At 35.0% G+C, this 21,489-nt stretch overlaps 1 protein-coding gene across 1 annotated transcript in view; it reads left to right on the forward strand.

Moving 5' to 3' along the window:
• LOC145722701 (cohesin subunit SA-1-like) overlaps nucleotides 1-21,489 on the forward strand; it is a 65,779-nt gene that overhangs the window by 15,624 nt on the left and 28,666 nt on the right. The window contains exons 2-4 of the mRNA XM_081826819.1: nucleotides 75-279; nucleotides 13,602-13,753; nucleotides 15,740-15,813. Of these exons, the coding sequence (XP_081682945.1) occupies nucleotides 75-279; nucleotides 13,602-13,753; nucleotides 15,740-15,813 (431 nt within the window). The remainder of the gene's footprint in view (nucleotides 1-74; nucleotides 280-13,601; nucleotides 13,754-15,739; nucleotides 15,814-21,489) is intronic.

Genomic DNA, 21,489 nt, shown 5'->3' on the forward strand with positions numbered 1-21,489 from the left:
TATAGTAGGAAAGAAAACTTTGATCAAATTGATATCATATGTCAAATTTAATATGTTCTTTTTATTCCTTTTAGGACAGTGGTGATTATCCCCTTACCATGCCTGGGCCTCAATGGAAAAAATTTCGTTCGAACTTTTGTGAATTTATTGGAGTCCTGATTCGACAGTGTCAGTATAGCATAATTTATGATGAGTATATGATGGACACAGTAATCTCCCTTTTGACTGGTTTGTCAGACTCCCAGGTCAGAGCTTTTAGGCATACAAGTACCCTTGCTGGTAAGTAACCAACATTTTATTTATTTTTCATTTAGTTATGTTAAATATGTTCTATTGCTGTTTAAATGTATTTAGATTAAGTATTAACTTAATTACTGTGCTCCTGAAAAAATACCATCCCTCCCCTCCCCCAAATTCATCTGAATGGCTTTTGTTATCTGTTTAGGTAAGATGTATGCCTATTTTGATTACTGGCATTTGATTGCCTTGAGAATGAAAATTGAAAATTTCTGGCAAATTTCAGTAAATCTCTCTCTCTCAACGTTTAATTATTTTAGTACATCATTATATTATAATCCAAGAAATTATAGGAGTCCACTAGGCCATATTCTTTGGTAAACCCCAAAATTAGTAGTTGAAATTCCAAATTCATAGCATTTTTTTCACTTAATTACATTGCTTTTATTGCTCATTATTATACATAAGTATGTAAATGTTTATATATTTGAAACAATTCTACCTAATTGCAGTTGCTATATAGCCAGCATTCTTCCTCTTCCTACTGCTGTAATAACCTGAATATAACTAGATGTAATATCTCTGAAATCAGTTCATTTAGGGAGGCTAGCTGATCTGAAGAATTGATGGATTAGTTTTCACTCTTTCATTTTATAGTTATCTAGAGAACTTCTCAGTCAAGTGCATTTATTTTTTTCTTGTTTCTCCATAACAAGGCAATTTCATTAATTTAGCAATTGTTCTATTTTCCCTCAACTACTTTAACTATGCTTACCTAAAATGACTGTTCTTTTTCATCTATAATGTAGAGTGTGCACACGTGTGTGTACAAGCACATGTGTGTAAATACTCCCAGATTACATCCTTTTTAGTAGCAGTAATTCTGTATTCATCTTACACATTACAATGACAAACACCAGATTTAATTTCATTAATTGCATTTCATCTTGCACTTAAATTAAATTTCTAATTTATCAAATATATTTAAATCATTGGTTCTCAAACTTTTGCATGCATCAGAATCATCTATAGGGCTTATTGAGACAGATTGCATGGCCTTACCCCCAGAGTTTAACAGATTTTAGGTTATGCTGATGCTGATGCTTTGGGGAATATACATTGCAAACGCGTGGTTTAAAATCTTGTCATTTTCTGGCTTAATCTGTTGCTTAAAGCCAAAATGATAATATTACCTAGGGTCATCCATGTTTTTTTCCACTCCTCTTTTTTCATTTCCTTTCCCCCCCCCTACTTAATGTAGTTGATCTATATTAGTGTCCATTATTCTCTTAGTTACATATCTATATGAAACACAGTTTATTTTCAAGAGTAACATTTTCCTTATTATTAGGAAAAGAGGAAGATCTACCCAGTTTTATCTTTTTTAAAAATGTAAAATAAAAATACAGTTTATTGCTGAAAAAATTTCTATACAGAACAAACACCAAACAGTTTAAATTCTGTGTTTTTAGAGTATCTTCTTCCTCATTATTGGGAAGGAGAAGAGATCTTTTAAAAGGTACTGCAAATACACTATTATTTTTAAATTATCTGATTATTACACATTTTTTCTTTCTAATTTCATGACTTTTAGTATCTTAATTTTAGTTTGCTTTTTTCTTTTTTTCTTTACATATTCCATTTAGTTTTGAACTTATTTTCCTCTATGTACAGTAATGCCCATTTAGCTGGTTGTCAGATGCATAGTAAATGCAGCAGTTTGAAATAACAGAACTTAAACATAAGATAGAAATTGCTTCTGAATAGCCAAACTTGCTCTCATAAAAAGTTAATTTTTGTTTCATAAGACTAGGAGAGAAAGAGAAACAAGTGAATAGAAGGCAAATGTGAAATGCTCTTCTGCTGATAGAATTATGAAATAACAGTTCATACCAAAAAGAAGACAAAACATATTGCTTACAATATCGAGAGAGAGAGAGAGAGAGAGAGAACAATCTAGGGCTTCTCTGTTGGGGCAGGGTACTTATTTATTTTTCAGGGTACTTCTCTTAAATCCAGAAATCTGTGTGCATTCTGTATAAAAGATTAAACATGTGCCACATACTCTAAGAACACAAGAGAAAGAATAATGTAGAAATAAGCAGAATAGTTTTACTTTTAAAATGTCTCGTTTCCTGAAAAATGCACTTTAATTCATTTGCATTTGTCCTCCACTAGTAAATGAAGTATTTCTGTACTTTACTGACCTCATAGTGTATTTTACTGACTTCATTTCCCCTCTCTTTTCCATTGGCCCATTTTCAGTGACTTTTATTATTGTATTGTTTTCCCTGTATTTATCCTTCTGGCAATCTATATATGCTAATTTTACATATACTTAAATATATTTTAATTATAGCTTTCCTCCTATTCTTTTTGAGTTGAGTCGCTTCCTCCTTCCAGTGCCTTTCTGCCTTTCTTTTCCTACAATTTACCTGTGATCATGATAGCTTTTTAAACTACTTGATAAATGCCATTTTGTTTTCGCCTTTGCTGTTTGTATATCATCATCTAGCCTATTTGAATTTGAAATTATTTTTAAAAATCAGATATCAAGAAAAATGGAAGGAAATCAACATTTTTCTGATTTTTTAAAAGTGGAAACTTATTTTTCAAGTCATTTTCAAATTTACTTCAAAATATTACTATAATTGCTATATGTCTGTATGCATGATCATATCTTCCAAGGCTCAGTTTCATAAAATGTGGGACTTATCAATCACCTACCCTTCAACAAAGCACAGATCTTGCTGAGCACTTAAGTCCAGATTGGATAATAATTATCCATATTTTCAAGGATTTTTTTTTTCTCATCTTTGTCCTCCTCTCTGTTTTTTTTAATGGTATGTATGCAAGGGGTAGATTAAAAGATAATCATTTTTATTCACTTTGCAGGACGAGTCTTGGGGACTAGATAAAATGGGCAGGAACATTTAATCCTCTGCTTCAAAGACTATGTGCATGGACAGTTACAAGGCAGTTATGGCCAGATATGATTATCGGCTTTGGAATAAAATGCTCCTTCACATTGCTTATATCTTAGCTGAGAAGAGAGACAATCAGGTTAGTTGTTCTGTAGGGTACAGATGTGATGAGTTCCAGAGCTTCATAAGTCATCAGAGCGGTCTTATCAGTAGTACTTTTAATTGGTTTTCCAAATAACTCATTTTCTTATACAGTTATATAATGTATCCCTATTGTCAGTGTTTATGCATTGCATTTAATTGTGTACTTTTACCATATTTTTATTAAAAATTTTCATCATTCAGTAGTTCTTATAGATCTGTTTATTCTACAGTTAACAGTAGTCTCATTTTTCCATTGGAGGTAAACTGTGTTTCCCCTTTTTTTGGAATTCTTTTTGTCATTAAATTGAAACAGACTGTTAGCTGTTATATCTTATATTTTCCTTACTTTTTTTCTGTTCCCTTAATTGGAATTTTAAAACATACTCTCCCATTTGTTTGACCTAGTGTTTTACATTGTAGTATAATTTTCATTAACTATTAATCTTTAGAATTAAATGCCCTTATTTCTATTCTAAATAGCTACCTCAGTTGGACATACTGCAAATATAATTTATATAAGTAACATTTTGTCATTATTTTGGTGTATTTAGAATTTGAGACTGAGCATATTTATTTATTCCCTAGTTCGATGAAATTTTCATGAGGAAATAGTCTCTTTTTTTCCCCAAGGTAAAATTAGATAGGATTCCCTTTGTTTTACCATTTTGTTGTTTGGTATTATGAAGATAATTCTACTCTCAAAGAGTCTGTTTTTTAGATCTGTAGTTAAATTATATTTAGACGTTTGCTTTAAAAATGTATGCCAATACTTTAGAGTGTTGATTTTGAATTTTTGTTAGATGGTAATTTGCAGGATAAGTAATGTTAATTTAACTTTTTTATTTTTTGCTGTTTTCTCACCTATATAATTTTCTATGATGTTACAAATAGATTAATATTGACTACCACTCACTACAAGGTGAAAATGCTAATTTGAACAAAGGGGGATTAAGAATACAAAATTTGTGTTAATAGTGTGGTGATTGATTCTAATTTTTGCTAAAGTGAATTCTGGAAAAATTAGAAAATGTGGTTAAGATCATCATATGACAGTAAAGTGACCTCAGTATGCTGGGAGGCCAGTCTTCATCAGTAGTTAATAATAGGTCACTCTCAGACCCTTGAGGGAGTAAACTTTTCTTTATACCTTATTGTTTAACATTATCATGTTTACATGTAGTTGATTTTATATTGACATATGATTCATTGTTGATTAACATTTCTAACCAAGTCAGAATCTCTGGACTTTTCTAGTCTAAGGAAAGATACTGTATGTGAAATTGCTTTGTTCGCCAGTCGTGGACTGAAAATCATTTTGCTTTAGTAAATTGACATCTTTTCTTTGGCTCTCAGTTGCTGAAACCATAAAATATAGTGGTTCAAAAAATGGGTTCTGTGCCAGACTGTGTGGATCCATATCCCTCACTGCCTTTTACTAGTTGTGTAACTTGGACAAATCCTTAATTTACCTGGCCTCATTTTCTTTACATGCAAAGTGAGGAAGATCATGACAGTTATCTCATTAAAAAGAGATTAGGAGAGCATGGACTAGCGCCTGACATTTAGTAAGCTGCTCCTAATATTCTGTAATGACAAAAAGAGCTAATAGTGTTGGCAATGTTTCACTTCATCCTGTTTTTACTCGGAATATGTTGAACACCTACTCTTATTTTAGTAGTAAAAGATACCGCAAGTGGGGAAATAAGAAACAAATTACATCTTTCAAAAACTGCTATTAAGAAAACTAATAGCATGCGTTTTCATTTTACTTATTTTTTAGCTCATAGGTCCCAAATTCTATTTATTAAATTCAGTTAAGTATTTTATAACTCTGGACCTCACAGAATATTTTTGGGTTCTGTGGTTGGACTTGAAAAATTTAGGTCAGTCTGGCATCATCAAAAAGTAGACTATAAAGTGTAAATAATTTCTTCTTCATATTTTTTGTTTCTTTTTTAATTCTTCTTTTTTTTTTTTTTTTTAAAGATTTTATTTATTTATTTGACAGAGAGAGACACAGCGAGAGAGGGAACACAAGCAGGGGGAGAGGGAGAGGGAGAAGCAGGCCTCCTGCGGAGCAGGGAGCCTGATGCGGGGCTTGATCCCAGGATCCTGGGATCATGACCTGAGCCGAAGGCAGGCGCTTAACGACTGAGCCACCCAGGCGCCCCTCTTTTTTAATTCTTCTAAAGTCTTACTTTCTCATTGCTTTATACTATTACTATTGCTTTTTTTTTCTCTTTATCATTTTTGTTTTTCTTACCTCTCCTCTAGAGATAACACTTTCCAGTTTTCCAGGATTTGTATAGAGTAGACTTTAGGGTTCTCATGGGATTAATGCCCAATAATTACCAAATTCATGAGTGCCATTATATCTATAACATTACCCATAAAATACGATAAACTTAAAAATGGAATTATGGGGGGTGCCTGGTGCTCAGTCGTTAAGCATCTGCCTTCTGCTCAGGTCATGATCCCAGGATCCTGGGATCAAGCCCCACATCAGGCTCCCTGCTCCGCAGGAAGGCTGCTTCTTCCTCTCCCACTCCCCCTGCTTGTGTTCCCTCTCTCACAGTCTCTCTCTCTCTGTCAAATAAATACAATAAAATCTTTTTAAAAATGCAATTATGTAAATTTGTAAATAATTTATTTCCAATATGTAAATGTAAGTATCAAAAGTAATGTGTTAAGTTTTCTAGTTTAAAGAACCTTCGTTTTCTTAGATTTATCTCTTTCTTAAGTATGAAAATTAGCTTTCTTTTGGGGGCCAGTTTTTGTAAAGAAATCATGATTTTAAAATCACTTTACAAACATTGCATATCTTTTATTCATTAGCTTGGTGACCTTAGACAAACAACTTCTGTGCCTCACTTTTCTCATCTGTATACTGTTAATACTAATAGTCCCATCTCATAGGAATGTAAGGCTTAAATGAATTCATATTAAATGTTTAACATATATAAGTCACTCAGTAATTGTCTGATATTCTAACTACAATAGAATGACAAAGCTTACTTGGCTTAGTTTTAAAGAGGGCAGAGAAATTAAGAACATTTTTTTGTATATTTTTCATTAACATTTCCATGTACATTTAAACATTTTCTGTGCATATAAAATTACTGTACAGAGTATTCAGAAAAGGAGAAAAGTACAAAAGTAAAAATTAGCCATAATTATACCACCTCATCATTGTGCCCAGAACATATTGGTATTTCCTTTAAGTTGTTTCTCATATGCATATTTATGAGGATTTTTTGTTTTATTTTAAAACAAATAATAGGATCAGTTTTGTAGCATGCACTTTCTGTGCTTTTAATTATTTATAATCATGTCTGATATGGCCGGTTCATTTTCTACAATCTAGATGCCCTTTAAATTATTTAGCTTTTTTACCATTGTTTGGATCCTTTGTCTTTTTTTGGAGTCTCTGTCATCTTTTGCTTTCCTTCTTAATTTATTCTCTCCTTTTTGGTTAGCTTATTCTTTGATAAGGGGTTTTGGGGAAGTATGTATTTGAGACTTTACATGCCTGAAAAGTATATTACATCCTCATGCTTAATTTTCTTCAGAATTTTTCCTCTAGCTTCCAGTGTTTCTGTTGAGAAGTCCAGTGCTGTTTCAACTTCTGATTCTGATCCTGTTTCTTGTCTTTGGAAGCTTTTAAATTTTTCTCTTTATTCTTGGTGTTCTGAAATATCATGGTGATAATACCCTTATGTGTATGTATATTTTTTCCCATTCATTATGCTTGGCACTCTTTGTTGAATATCTGTTGCTTGGATGTTAATCTCTTGAGGTTTCTCATTTTCCAAGTCTTTATTTTTTTAAAACACTGTTTCATGGATTTAATGTCTTCTCTTAATCTCTTTGATAATGTTAATTATTACTCTGAAGTTTTTTTCAGCTTCCTACTCTTTTCTTCTGATTCTCTGCTCTTACCACTCTCTTTCATGTTGGAAACTTTCCTCAAATATCTGTTTCTTGGTTCTCTACTCTTGCTAAGAGTGAGATACTAAAAAGGCAGTTACCAGAGAGGGAGGGTGTGTGTGTATGTGAGACGGAGAGAGGGAAAGAGAAAGAAGAGAACATGTTTGACAGGATGAGGCAGTGGCTCTGTCTTCTTTGATGACCATCACTGTAGGCCAGTCCTGTGGTCAGCTAGCATTTTCATTGTAGATTCTAAACTATTGGTATTGATAATTTTTTTCCCTGGGGAAGTTCAGCTTCTTTGCAGAAGGATCTTTCAGTCTACTTAAGTTTAGTTGCTCTCTACCATTTGGGAGTTGGACAGGGTGAAACAGCATCTAGGGCAGTCTGCACTTCACATATATCCCTCTTCTGTGTCTGATGATTCCAAATCTCTGGCTCATTTTATTGAGGGAATTAAACTTTCTGGACTTCCAAGATGGGTGTGTGGTGGAGAAATTGCTTGACTGTCTTAAGTTGGAGTAGAGGCTTAGAATTTTAATTACTTATTGTACAAACTTTGAAATAATACTCTTTTCAGAACTTACCTCCCTCCATCTTCTGTGGAACCTAGTGCTTGTAATTCCTGAACGCTTCTGGGTTCTGCAGAGCAAATAGTTTTTTTTATTTTTCTTTTAGGTACACATAGTTGTAATTCCTTTTTTGACCATTTGGTTTGATTTGTACACTCTGCTCATCCTTCTGCTTTCCATGTACATATATTAATATATTGTGGTTTGGGTTAACAAGTATTTTCTCAATTTATTGAAGATGAAATTTGTTTTCACTTTGTTATTTTGGTTGGGTTTTTAAGAGATAGAGGGATTGGTTAAATCTCTATCATTTTTGGGTACCTGGCTGGCTCATCATAATGTCTGGGCTTTAGATTTTTCTCACAAGTGGGCCTTTTGCCTAGCAATCCAATTAAAGTATTCTACTACATAGATATTCCTACTTTCTTACAAGGTTACTGTAACACCTCCTATTCTTTTTTTCACACTTAGCTGATTATTTTTGCTTGCTTAATAGAGACAACAGAGAATTCTTCAAGGATTAAACCTACTTATCTAGGTGCAGCTATACCCCTATACTCTACTTTTTCTCTTATTACAGTTACCTCTAAGGTTGGTCCTTGCCCTTGTGCAGTAGATCTGACCCCTGGTCTCCGCCTCAAGAACTTTGCTCTTCAAATTGTTTTCTCTCTACTGACTTCAGTTTCCCCACTTTTATAAGATAATTCTTACCATTATACTAATATGCGGTGATAGCTTTTATCTTTTAGAAACATTCTCTGTTAGTTAAGGCACTCCAGAGACCCGGAACCAATAGGAGATACACTTACTTACTGATACACACACAAATACATACCAAGATATGTCTATCTTGTATATATGTATATACCAAGATATATTTGGGGAGAGGGAGTTATTTCGAGGAGTTGGCTCACACAATTGTGGGAGCTGGCAAATTTGAAATCTGTAGGGTAGAACGGCAGGCTAGAAACAGGCTGGAGTTGTACAGTCCTGAGGCAGAAATTGCTTCTCCAGGGAACCTCAGTATTTTGTTCTTGAGGTATTCAAGTGACTAGATGAAACCCACCACATTATTGAGGGTAATTTCCTCTGCTTAAAACCAACCAATTGTAGATGTTAACCATATCTACAAAATACCTTCACAGTAACACCTGGATTCGTGTTTGATTAAATAACTGGATACTGTAGCCTAGCCACGTTGACACATAAGACTGACCATTATATCCTCCCTTGTTTCCTCATGCCCTTCTAGCTACATTCCCTACATTTTCTTTACGGTAAATCGCAACTGTTTCTATTCACTGTCTTTACCTACTGTCCTCCTCTTCTCTTTTAAACCCACTCCAGTCAGTTTTCTATTTTTGCCACATTACTGTCTCTGCTTTTGTAGTCAGCAGTTACCTTCTTACTGTCCAAATCACTGGGAAGCTCCCAGATGTCATCTTTTCTCTCTCGATAGACATAGCTACTTCTTCCTTCTTGAATTACTATCTTCACTTGTTTTCTGGAATATACACTGTCATAGTGTATCTTAGAAAGCTAAACTGTAAATATTGAATTATCTCAGAACTCAATTTTTAGACCTTTTAATCTTTTGTCTTTATTCACTCCTTAGTGAATAAAGTGAAAACCAATTCCATAGTTTTATTATTTCTGTCAAAAAATAATGATAGTGGAAGAGGTAATATAGTCACATGATTTAAAATTCAAAATAAAAAACTGTATGGTAAAATGTCATTCTTCCATCCATGGCTCTCAACCATCAAATTCTCTTCCTTGGAGGCAACCAAAGTTGCTAGTCTCATATATTTTTTCCAAAGATTATGAGTATAATAGCATATACATATTCAGTGAGAGGCAGTATGATGTAGTGCTTAAGAACTTGGACAATGGAGCACGACTGCCTGTAATCATATTCTGTCTCTGCCAAGTCTCTTAGCTGATCTGGGACTCCGTTTTCTTCTCTGTACAAAAGGAACAATTAAAATAAAATTACTTGATAAATTGTGAGGTATATGATGAGTAGATATGTGTAAAGAGCTTAAAAGAGTGGCACATAAAAATAAATAGCACATTCCTTTTTCCATAAATGATAGCATAATATACATACTGACAGGCATCTTGCTTTTTTTTTTAATCAACAAATATCTTGGTGGGCTTTTTAGCACATAAATCATGCCTCATTTTTTCTAATGGCTGAATAGTTATTCATTGGATGGATGTACTGTCTAGTTTTAAGGCTCTAAATAACAATGTCTTTGATGATGGCTTCCAAATGTATAGCTACTGGATATTTCCACTTAGATACCTGATAAGCACAAAGCTTTCTAATTACCCTTGCCTTTTCTTTTCGTCTTATTTCCTACATTATAACCTATCATGTTTTTTTTTTAGCTCTGCCTTCATTATCTCTCTACCTATTGCGACCACTTTAATCTAAGCCAACATTGCTTTACTGAGCTGCTCAAAGCCAACAACTTGAGAATCATTGCAAACTTATGGCAAAATATTTTCAGCTCTCAGTGTTCTTCTATTTGGTCTCCTTTCTTCCAGTTTTACTATAATCTGTTCGCAGTTTTAAATCTAAATCAGACTGTTTCCCACTCACACCATATTTTCTAGTGGGTCTTACCTCATTTAGATTTAATTCCTGAGTTCTAACTAGATCCTACTAGAACTCTTGTAACCTGGCCTCTTGATTTCTTCCTTAACCCTTATTTCCTGCCTCTACCTGTTTCTGTGCTTCAGCCACACTGAATCCCTTGCTCTTTTATGAGTTCCCTCCTCATAACAATTTATCTCATAACCTTTGTACTTTTTACTCCCTCTCCCTGGGACACTGTTCTGTCATATGATCACATCTTCATTCCCTCACTTAATGCTCATATGTGAGCTCTGCAGAGAGGCCTTCAAGCTGCCTGACTACCCTTTTTACTCTCTAACTTTTTTACTATACTTTTTAAAAAATCATACTATATTTTTCTTTATAGATTTTTCATTAACTGACATACTTTTTTTCATTTGTATATTCTATATTTGTTTATTGTCTGCTCCACACTAGAATGTAGTAATCATGAGGGTAGATACTCTGTCTCATTCCATTTTGTACTTCTAATATGTTAGAACAGTGCTAAGTACATGTTGGATTGATAAATGAGGAAGCACTAAATAAGTGTTTATTGAATTCTCTCTGACGAAAGACTAGTTTTTTTTTTCTTTTTCCAATAGCATTGACTTTTGTTCATTCATGTTTTTTTTCCCCAATAGCATTGAAAGACTAGTTTTTTAATTACCAATCTGTCACAACCTAATACTTTTGTGAAATGCAATAAAATGAAGTATATGTTTCTTAGTGTCATTTTAATATTAAAGTCAATAGACATAAGATCACTGTCAGATTGTTATAAAAATTTCTAAAAACTTTCAGATTTGTACTGATAATAAACTGTTAACAGACTATTCGTGGTCAGCACCCATTTGCAAACCATATTATGGGTAGCACAGCACTAAACAATTTAGCCATTCTGTTGCTGGCATTTAAAATTCGAACACTAAATTGAAGTATTTTTCTCTTCGGTAAACAAGGAGAAGCTACTTCAAAGCCAGTGGCACAGAATCCAGGCTGAATTCCTGTAGGATTATTAATTTATAAAATAGTTCCTTTAGTAATATCAGTAAAATTTAATTAGTGCTCCCTCTGTGCACGAAGGAGTCTTTTTCACTGGACTCAGACATCACAATCCCCATGTTATGTCTATGTCATTAAATTAGAAGTCTCTCTTCAGTAGGTGTTTATTTGCTAATATGTTGGTATCTAAAATGAAAATTTCAGCTAAGTTTAAGTTTTATAGATCAATAAGCATTTATCTCAGTAAATAATGCTCTATCCTATCTAATACTTCTGTGAAAATTATTGATCACTTTGCATTTTTGTTTTAGTATGTTGATTTTTTATGTTTATATATCTAGGATGGGGGAGGGTCATTACACAATGGCAGTTGGAGTTTGGGATCTGGATTCACAAGGAGATATATATAGCTAAAAGTAAAAGTCTTTTAAAAAAAAAAAGATTTTTTTATTAGAGCGCGCGTACATGCATGCGCAAGTTGGGAGGAGGGGCAAAGGGAGAGAGAGAAGCAGACTTCCAGCTGAGCAGGGAGCCCAATGCAGGGCTTGATCTCAGGACTCCAAGATCATGACCTGAGCCAAAGGCAGGCACTTAACCAACTGAGCCACCCAGGTGCCCCAAAAGCAAAGGTCTTTAAATTGAAGAAAATCTGTGTCTTAGCTTCCACTAGTGAATTCTAGCCAGGCTTGGTATTAATTTTAATGCTTTCTGAGTCCTTGATCTACAAGTCGTTTTGTTTTGGGGATCTAGAAGTATATACTGAATTAAGCTCCATTGGGTATGATTTTGTATACTCAGGGCAAACTCTTTTACACTATTATCCCTGACTTGGGCAGTGTGAATGCCCCATATCCCTCCTATCTTTGAGCTGTTCTCCTTTTTTATATAGATTAATTTAAAAAGTACTTTTAGCTTTTATAGTATCATCAGATATCCTATTGACAATGTGTAAAATATTGTAAAATGACTAGCCTGTATTTTGAAACAGGAATATTTCTCAGTTTACTGTATTGAGACACTGTATATTAGAAAAGAAGTATTTTCGTTAAATATTTTTCTCAGTGGTCATTAACTTAAATACATTTGTTTACATCTTGTCTTATATTTTAGCTTCAGGGCAGTAATCACTATTAATATGGAGTTGGCAAATGCAGATAGTTTCAGGTTGACAAATTGTGTGTGTGTACAGATAATAGATACAGGTAGTATTATGTATATTTGTATGTAATTAAAGGGAAATAGTGAAGTTTTAAGAGAAATGCATGCTCATATATAGTTATGGATATGTTTGCAGATAAATAGATCAGTATTCCAAAACACTGATCGGTTCATTTTTTATTAATGTACATTCATTCATATTTGCAGATAAATAACCTAGAAGAAAAAAAAAGGAAGTTATTTTACCTGCACAAACTCTCTTATTCTTTTACCGATATTTTCTACACTATCACCATTTCAGTAATGAAAATAAATATGAATAGAGAAAAGTTTAAGGTTTGTGTCGTACCTCTTTCTCAGATGACTTGAAATAGAAGTTTGAAAATATTTAAAGATTTGCAAATATAAGTGAACATTTAAAAGTACATTGACACTGTGGGGAAAATAGGTCAATCAGAAGTTCACAGGATACATTTTTAATTAATGAGTTTGGTAGGATCTGTATTTCAGGGTTTGGAAGTTATGCCATTTACTGAGGTGAGGAACAGCAGGCAGAGAACCATCTTTCTTGGGTAAAGATCATGAATTGATTGTAAACATCGAAGGCATCTTTGAAGTGTCTGAGTTAAAGATATTAAAGAAGCAATTGTGTATAGTGGTCAGAATAGAGTTCTAATAGGCTTGATTAGTATGCCCTCACTAAAGTATGCATACTTGAGGGTGGGGAAGAGGGGTTGTTAATCTTTCTTCTGATAGTTAGGATGAGGCAGTTTTTAAGTGGGAAATGTCAATGAACCAAGCTATAGGGACACTGAGGCACAGAAAATTATGTTGCAGCCTAAGATGATGACTTTATTTCTATAAAATAAATTTCTTTTTTAATGTATGACTGAGTTGTAAACATAGAAACTGACTAGTTTCTTTCCTTCATCTGTTTCCATTATAAATTTGTAATCTTATGGATGAAGATTGATTAATGGGTGAATACCATAATTTTCCTTTATTTCATAGCCATGAAGCTCATGACTGCATTGGTGAATGTTGCCTTAAACCTCAGTATTCATCAGGATAATACACAAAGACAGTATGAAGCTGAGAGAAATAAAATGATTGGAAAGAGAGCCAATGAAAGATTGGAGTTACTTCTTCAGAAACGCAAAGAGGTAAGTTTCATGTTTCATATTCTCTGTAAAAAGATGTATGTGTATTTTTAAATTTATTTAAGTTAGATTATATGATCTCAAACTTTTCAAATTAACCTGGAACATTCAGCCAGTGATTATCTGAGTGCTGTCTGAGTGCTTTCTCCATGACTTCCATGTGTGTGTCTCTAAATTTCTCCTTTCTATAAAGACACCAATCATACTGGATTTGGAGCCCACCCTATTCCAGAATGACCCTATCTTAACTAATTACATCTGCAGAAGAGAATCCTAAAACAATCCTCCTTTTGAAAGAAAACAGTCTGGGGGTTAGGTAATTCAGAAGGATTATCAGGCTTTGAGTTCAGAAAGCATAATAAATAGTAAGGTCAGAGCTGGGAGTCAGCGAAGCTGCATTTCCAGAAGGAAGCCAAAGACTACTTATTAGCTAATAAATAAGGCATTCCTGTGAATAAAGTTGGTTCCAGGTTTACACTGAAATGTTCACATATATACTGAAAGTGTTTTAAACTGGCTTTTTAGTAGGTAACATTTTTATTTGCCCATTAGGAAATTTTTAAATCTACAGTATTAGTCTGTATTTTAACTTGAAAAAAGAATAATATATTGCTGCAAATAAATTATCAATAAATAATGGGCTATAATAGGCGACAGGAAGCAGCAAACTTATGCCTAAATTATTACCCATACTGTATTAGGGTGTTAGAGCTGCTATAACAGATAACACAGACTGAGTGGCTTAAAGAACAGAAATTAATAGTCTCACAGTTCTGTAAGCTAGAAGTTGAAGATAACTCCAATTTCTCCATGACTTCCATGTGTGTCTGTCTCTATAAATTTTTCCTTTCTATAAAGACACCAGTCATACTGGATTTGGGGCCCACCCTACTCCAGAGTGACCCCATCTTAACTAATTACATCTGCCACAGTCCTATTTTCAAATAAGGTTTGAGGTGTACTGGGGCATCAGGACTTCGTGATATGAATTTCTAAGGAACACAGTTAAAATCATAATACATACCATACTTGAAATATTGTGAAAATAAATTTTGGAACTGTGCATCAGTAAGTACTACTTACCAAAGTGTATGCCTCTTATAAAGTAATTTTTTATATAATAAATGCAGCAAAGGTAATTTTTAAAACTTACAGTAAGTTGCAGTAATTTGAATGATTTACTATGTAAGTATTCCCAATCTTATTTCCGGAAACCTGAAATAAAGCATACGGCAAAAGAGTAAGTCAGAAGGAATTTTATTCTCACATTCTTGCATGTAATAAAAGCAAATATTTCACTGAGTATTACCACAGAACAAAGTATAATAAGAATTATCACTTGGAATATAATTTTGTATCAGTGCTTTTATTCCTGTTGAGCAGTGAATAAGCTCAAGCTTTAACTCTAATCAGTAGTAATGCCTGAATTTTTTATCATTGCTGTACTGTTTTATTTTGTTGCTGCATTCTACCACTAATGGCAAGGATCCTTCCTATCTTCTACTATGCCTTCTATACTGGGAACTTGGCCTACTCTCAGTTATGGACTAAACAGATGCAGAGTAATATTTGGATACTTTAGGTAGAATATTAAGTTTCTTCTACAGTGGCAAAAATAATCAAGGCTGGCCTGTTACCAAGAGAGGCAAAAGAAGCCAGGGACCTGACTTTGTTGGAAGAGGTATAGAAATTGAGGCTTCTTCCCAAAGCAGGTAAAATTTTGGGGATTGGAATCTTGCCACAGTTAGCCACACCACTCCTTGTTAGTCATTGTGTGTATATGTAAAGAGAGACAAAGAGGTTCTAAAGTCAGTATAGTAAAGCTGTTGAAGTAATGCGAGAGTAACCGTAATTTCCGACATCTGTTGAATAATAAGTGAGAAAAAGGATTGAATATTACCAAGAATGAGAAGAACCAGGAATTAAAAATAACTGAAACTGTACATTTCAAATGAAATCAGGATTTAATTTTTTTTCTTTTCATTTCAGCTACAGGAAAACCAGGATGAAATTGAAAATATGATGAACTCTATTTTTAAGGGTATATTTGTTCATAGATACCGGTAAGGGATTTTATAAATCACCTTAGATTTTTAACTTAAATAATTTATTGCTTCTTTGTAGTCCTAGGTAATTATAAAAATATGAAACTCTCTAATTATTTGTTTTGTTTTCTGGAAAATAGCTTTGGCTTTAAAGGCTAAATAAATATCATACTGTTGTTGTGGAGGAGATTGTACCACTGCCACACTCTTGCAAATTTAGAACATATACTGTTAGAGGAATTCAGTGTACTTACATTGGTACTTATCGAATATTAATTAGTATGATATTATTAAATTAATATGGCCTTAATAAAATGTGATTGTCTTGATATTTGAAAAAAAAATTTAATGTTCTACTTCCTACCCTGTGATACTCATCTTGTTCTATGGTCAGATTAACCAACAGTCGTAAAAATACCTCTGTGAAGATAAAAGTTGACAGAAAAGGGCACCTCTGTAAATAATCAATAGCTCTTTTTTACCTTCAGCTATATAGATGAAAATACAAGCAAAGCATTTGCAAAGTATTTTTGTCATATTCCATGACAAACAAGCTTAGTTTGTCTTTCTCTGAACTTTTAAATTACTAATACATTATTGAACAGCATATTTCAGAGAATTAATGAATCATATACATATACTTGTTACCTTCTGTTAATTAGGCATGATACGATATGTTTAGGTAGATAGACACCAATAATAGAAGAACTGTTTTTAGACACATTTGAGATTTTAATTGGCCAGTTAATTTAGAGTTAGTTAAAACAGGGAAATCTGTTTTTTAAAAAAGAAGAAATACAGCTTTGATATTTTAACTTAAACATTTTGTTTTAATTCAAAACATAAAAAGATCTTTTGATCTTCTTGATATTAATTTAAAAAAGAAGAGAAAAACTAACTCAAAAAGATATATGCACCGGGCACCTGGGTGGCTCAGTTGGTTAAGTGACTGCCTTCGGCTCAGGTCATGATCCTGGAGTCCCGGGATCGAGTCCCACATCGGGCTCCCTGCTCAGCAGGGAGTCTGCTTCTCCCTCTGACCCTCCCCCCTCTCTTGCTCTCTCTATCTCATTCTCTCTCTCAAATAAATAAATAAAATCTTTAAAAAAAAAAAAGATATATGCACCATGTTCATTGAGCATTATTTACTGTAGCCAAGATATAAAAACAACCTATAGATGGATGAATGGATAAAGAAATTGTATATATATAATGGAATATTACTCAGCCATTAAAAAAAAAATGAAATCTTGCCATTTGCAACAATATGGATGGACCTCAAGAGCATTATGCTAAGTAAAATCAGTCAGGCAGAGAAAGACAAATATTGTGGTGATATATGTGGAATCTTAAAAAAACAAGCTCATAGATACAGAGAACAGATTGGTGGTTGCCAGAGGCAGGATGGGTGGGAGAAATGGGTGAAGGGGGTCAAACAGCAAGAAGAAAAAAAATACGGTGCACTACTGAACAACCTAGAGAATAGTTTATTGTTACCTAGTAATTTGTGGTTATCTTCTATATTATTAGGAAATTTAGGCAAGTTTAATAAACTTGCACTTAACTTCCTTAATGGGTAATGGAACTTCTAGAAAAAAAACTGGAAGATAAAAATACACTGGGAAAATCTGTTTAATAGCTGATTAAAAAAAGATATTGAGAGAGACTGTACAGCCTGATAGGGACACATACTACACATACCACACCACACACACACACACACTCTAAAGTTGGAGATATTTGGGATTTGGGGAACTAGTTCAACCAATTAGAAAAATAAAAGCTACCTGTCTTTCTAGGAAACTTAAAAATAAGAAAACAGAATTGTTTATATTTACAAATTTACCATATCCACCTCTCCTCATACCTCAGTTTCTATCTGTTACCATTTTACTTCAGCCTGTTTTTTAATTTTTGTTTATCTGAAAAACACTTTATTTCACCTTAAAAAAAATAGGGCCAAGGCCTTTACTTCGAGTATGGCGTGTTTGGAGTTTATATCCTCTTTTTTGCATAAACTACACATTCAGTGAAGTATTGAAAAAGTCACAATTTTTAAAATTTTTTTTAAAGATTTTATTTATTTGAGAGAGAGTGAGTGCACATAAGCAGAGGGGAGAGGGAGAAGCAGACTGCCCATTGAGCAGGGAACCTGATGTGGGGCTCAATCCCAGGACCCTGAGATCATGACCTGAACCAAAAGCAGATGCTTAACAGCCTGAGCCACCCAGGTGCCCCCTGAAAAATTAATTTTTAAAAAAGCAAGAACTTCCACATACCTGTCATGCAGTCTTTTTATTTTTTTAATTACAGCTTTATAGAGGTATAATTTACATAAAACAAATTACACGGTGATACAGTGATTTATAAGAAATACATATTTGGTCATTTGGAACTTTCAGTCCTATCCCCCAGCCTCTGGGGAGTGGAGGGGGGGCTGGAGTTTGAATCAGCTGACTGCAGTGACTTAGTTAATCATGAATATGCAGTGAAGCCTCCATAAAAACCCCAAGGGTGGGGTTCAGATAACTTCTGGATTGTTGAACACATGAAGATGCGAGGAGAGTAGCACACCTGAAGAGGGCTTGAAAGCTCTGCTCCCCTTTCCCATGCATTGCCTTACGTATCTCTTCATCTGGCTGTTGATTCAAATTCTTTATCATATCCTTTAATGAATTGGCAAATGTAATTGTTTCCCTGAGTTCTATGAGCCACTCTAGCATATAAAAAGAACCAAAAGAGGGGGTGCCTGGGTGGCATAGTTGGTTAAGCATCTGACTCTTGGTTTAGCTCAGGGTGGTGAGATTGAGTTGGGCTCCGTGGTCAGCACAGAGTCCGCTGGTGATTCGCTCTCTCTCTGTCTCTCCCTCTCAAATAAATAAATCTTAAAAAGCAAAAAAGAACCTAAGGAGCAGGTGATTGGAACCTCCAATCTGTAGCCCATGGGTTAGAACCACAGGCAACAAAAAGCCTGGGACTTGAGACTGCCATCTAACGTGGGGGGCAGTCTTGTAGGACTGAGCCCTTAACCTGTGGAATCTGATACTATGCCCAGATAGATAGTGTCAGAATTGAGCTGAATTCTCAGAAACTAACAGGTATTGTTGGTGTGTGTGTGTGCAGGGGAAACCCATGCCCCACATTCAAATTGGGCCCAGGAATGCAAAGTTGGTATCAGACACAGTTAAGAGCATAAGTTGATGAGTTTTGACATATATACAACTGTAGAACTACGACAGGCAAGATAATGAATATATCCATCCTCCTCAAAAGTTTTCTCTTGCCATTTTGTAATTCCTCCCAACCTTGCTTTCTGCCAGTCTCTCTCCCACCTCCATCCTCAAGCATTATTAATTTGCTAACGGATTTGTTTACATTTTTAAGGATTTCGTAGAAATGGAATTATATAGTATTTGCTCCTGATTTTTGTTGTTTTTGTCTCTATCTGACTTTTTTCACTAAGCAAAATTAGTCTCTCATCATTAAGACTGTTAAATGTAAGTTTTTCATAGATGCCCTTTATCAGGTTGAGGAAATTTCACTTCTGTTCCTCATTTTCTGAGACTTTTAATTAGAAATGGATCTTGGATTTTGTCAAATGCTTTTCTACACCTGTTGAGACCAGTATATGCAGTTTTTCTTCTTTAAGACTGTTAATATGAATTAAATTGGTTGAATTCTTGAGATAAAACCCTCATCGTCCTGATATGTTATTCTTTCTATATATTGCATATGATATCCTGAATTTTCCTAAGAATTTTGCTTCTTTGTTCAAGAGAGATATATCTCTTAACTTTTTGTTTTTATCAAATGTCTCTGACTGCTTTTGAACCAATGTAATGCTGGCTTTGTTGAATGAGTTGCAGTATATTCTCTCCTTTTTAATTTTTGTGGAAGAGTTTAATAGTATTGTTACTATTTTTCTTCAGATAGGTATTATACCATCAGGGCCTAGAATTTTCCATATAGGGATTTTTTAAGTACAAATTAAATTTAATAGATACAAGGCTGTTCATTTTATATCTTACAAGAAAATGATACATTGATCTAAGTTATTAAATTATATTCCACAACTATCAGCATAAAGTTGTTCGTAATATTGGTGGTTTCAGGGACCCCTGGGTGGCTCAGTCAGTTAAGCGTCTGCCTTCAGCTCAGGTCATGATCCCAGGATCCTGGGATCGAGCCCCACATCAGGCTCCCTGCTCAGCGGGAAGCCTGCTTCTCCCTCTGCCTGCTGCTCCCCCCGACTTGTGCTCTCTCTCTCTCTGCCAAATAAATAAATAAAATTTTAAAAAGAAAAAGAAAATACTGGTGGTTTCACATCTCTTGTATCTATTGTATTTATTTTTCTTAAAAATTGAGATTTGGGGAGGAGTTAAGATGGCAGAGGAATAGGGGGACCTTAAGCTTACCTCCTCCCTTGAAACAGCTAGATAAATATCAAATCATTATGAACACCCAAGAAATTAATCTGAGGACTGAGAGGACAGAACTGCAAGTCTTAAAAGTAGAATCATGGAAGGTAGGAGCTGTAAAGAGTTGATTTGGGGGATATAAGAACTAGGGGTGCTGCAGAGGGGAGGGATCCCTGCTTATGGAAACTACTGCAAGGTATTATAAGCAGCAGAGCATAAAATCTAATATTTTAGAAGCCTGTCACCACAAGAGTAATGCCTGCCTTTGTGGTGCTCCTGTGGGGAAGGAAAGTGGAGACCCATGAGCAGGCAGCATGATCTAAGGATACCCTGGGTCACACAGGGAGAAAGTTTCCCTACTTGGAGTGCATTTGGTAGAGGTGCCATTGAGCTGCCCCCTTCCCCAGCATAGGAACAAAGACACCAGTCAGAGCACAAACCTTGGCTTCCTAATTGCTGCATGGGTCAGCCGACTATTTTCTGGGATAAGCCAGCACTGGCCACAGCACAACAAGACCTCCCACAGAGGATCAGCACAGGTCTCTGTGGGGGAGGGAGGGTGGTCTCTGAAGTTTGGAGTTCTAAAACACAACATCACCTGAGGTAAAACACAGGAGTGTGGTGCCACCTGGCATGTGGAGAGCTCAGGCACAGACAGGCTGATGGGATCTGATGGAAACTGGGGACACAGGAGGGTGATTTGTTTGCTTGCCTATAAGGGCTTTCTCAGGAGTGGCTGGCATGAGCTCCCCTCTCCTGAAACCAGAGAGCAGGGTAAAGCCATTTCCACCCCACACCCACAAGCACTGACCAACCTCAGTGAGAAAAACAGCGCCACCAAGGGGAGGCCTGAGCCATGTAAACCAAGCCCCGGCCCCCTGCATTTACAAGTACATCTCCACTAGGTCAAGTCCCCTTGAGAATCAGAGTATCGGGCCTCTCCCCAAGAAGAACAGCACAAACCCCTTCTTGCACCAAGTCTACTGATCATAGAGTGCTGGAAAGCTTCAGCTCTGGGAGAAATAGGATCGACCGCTTCCTTTTTTTTTTTTTTTAATTATTATGTTAATCCTCATACATTACATCATTAGGTTTTGATGTAGTGTTCCATGATTCACTGTTTTGCGTATAACACCCAGTGTTCCATGCAGTACGTGCCCTCTTTAATACCCATCACCAGGCTAAGCCATCCCCCCCATGCCCCTCCCCTCTAGAACCCTCAGTTTGTTTCTCAGAGTCCATAGTCTCTCATGGTTCATCTCCCCCTCCGATTTCC

The sequence above is a fragment of the Leptonychotes weddellii genome, chromosome 1 (genome assembly GCF_054177405.1).
Source record: "Leptonychotes weddellii isolate Sample4059 chromosome 1, ASM5417740v2, whole genome shotgun sequence".
In the NCBI taxonomy this organism is placed as follows: domain Eukaryota; kingdom Metazoa; phylum Chordata; class Mammalia; order Carnivora; family Phocidae; genus Leptonychotes; species Leptonychotes weddellii.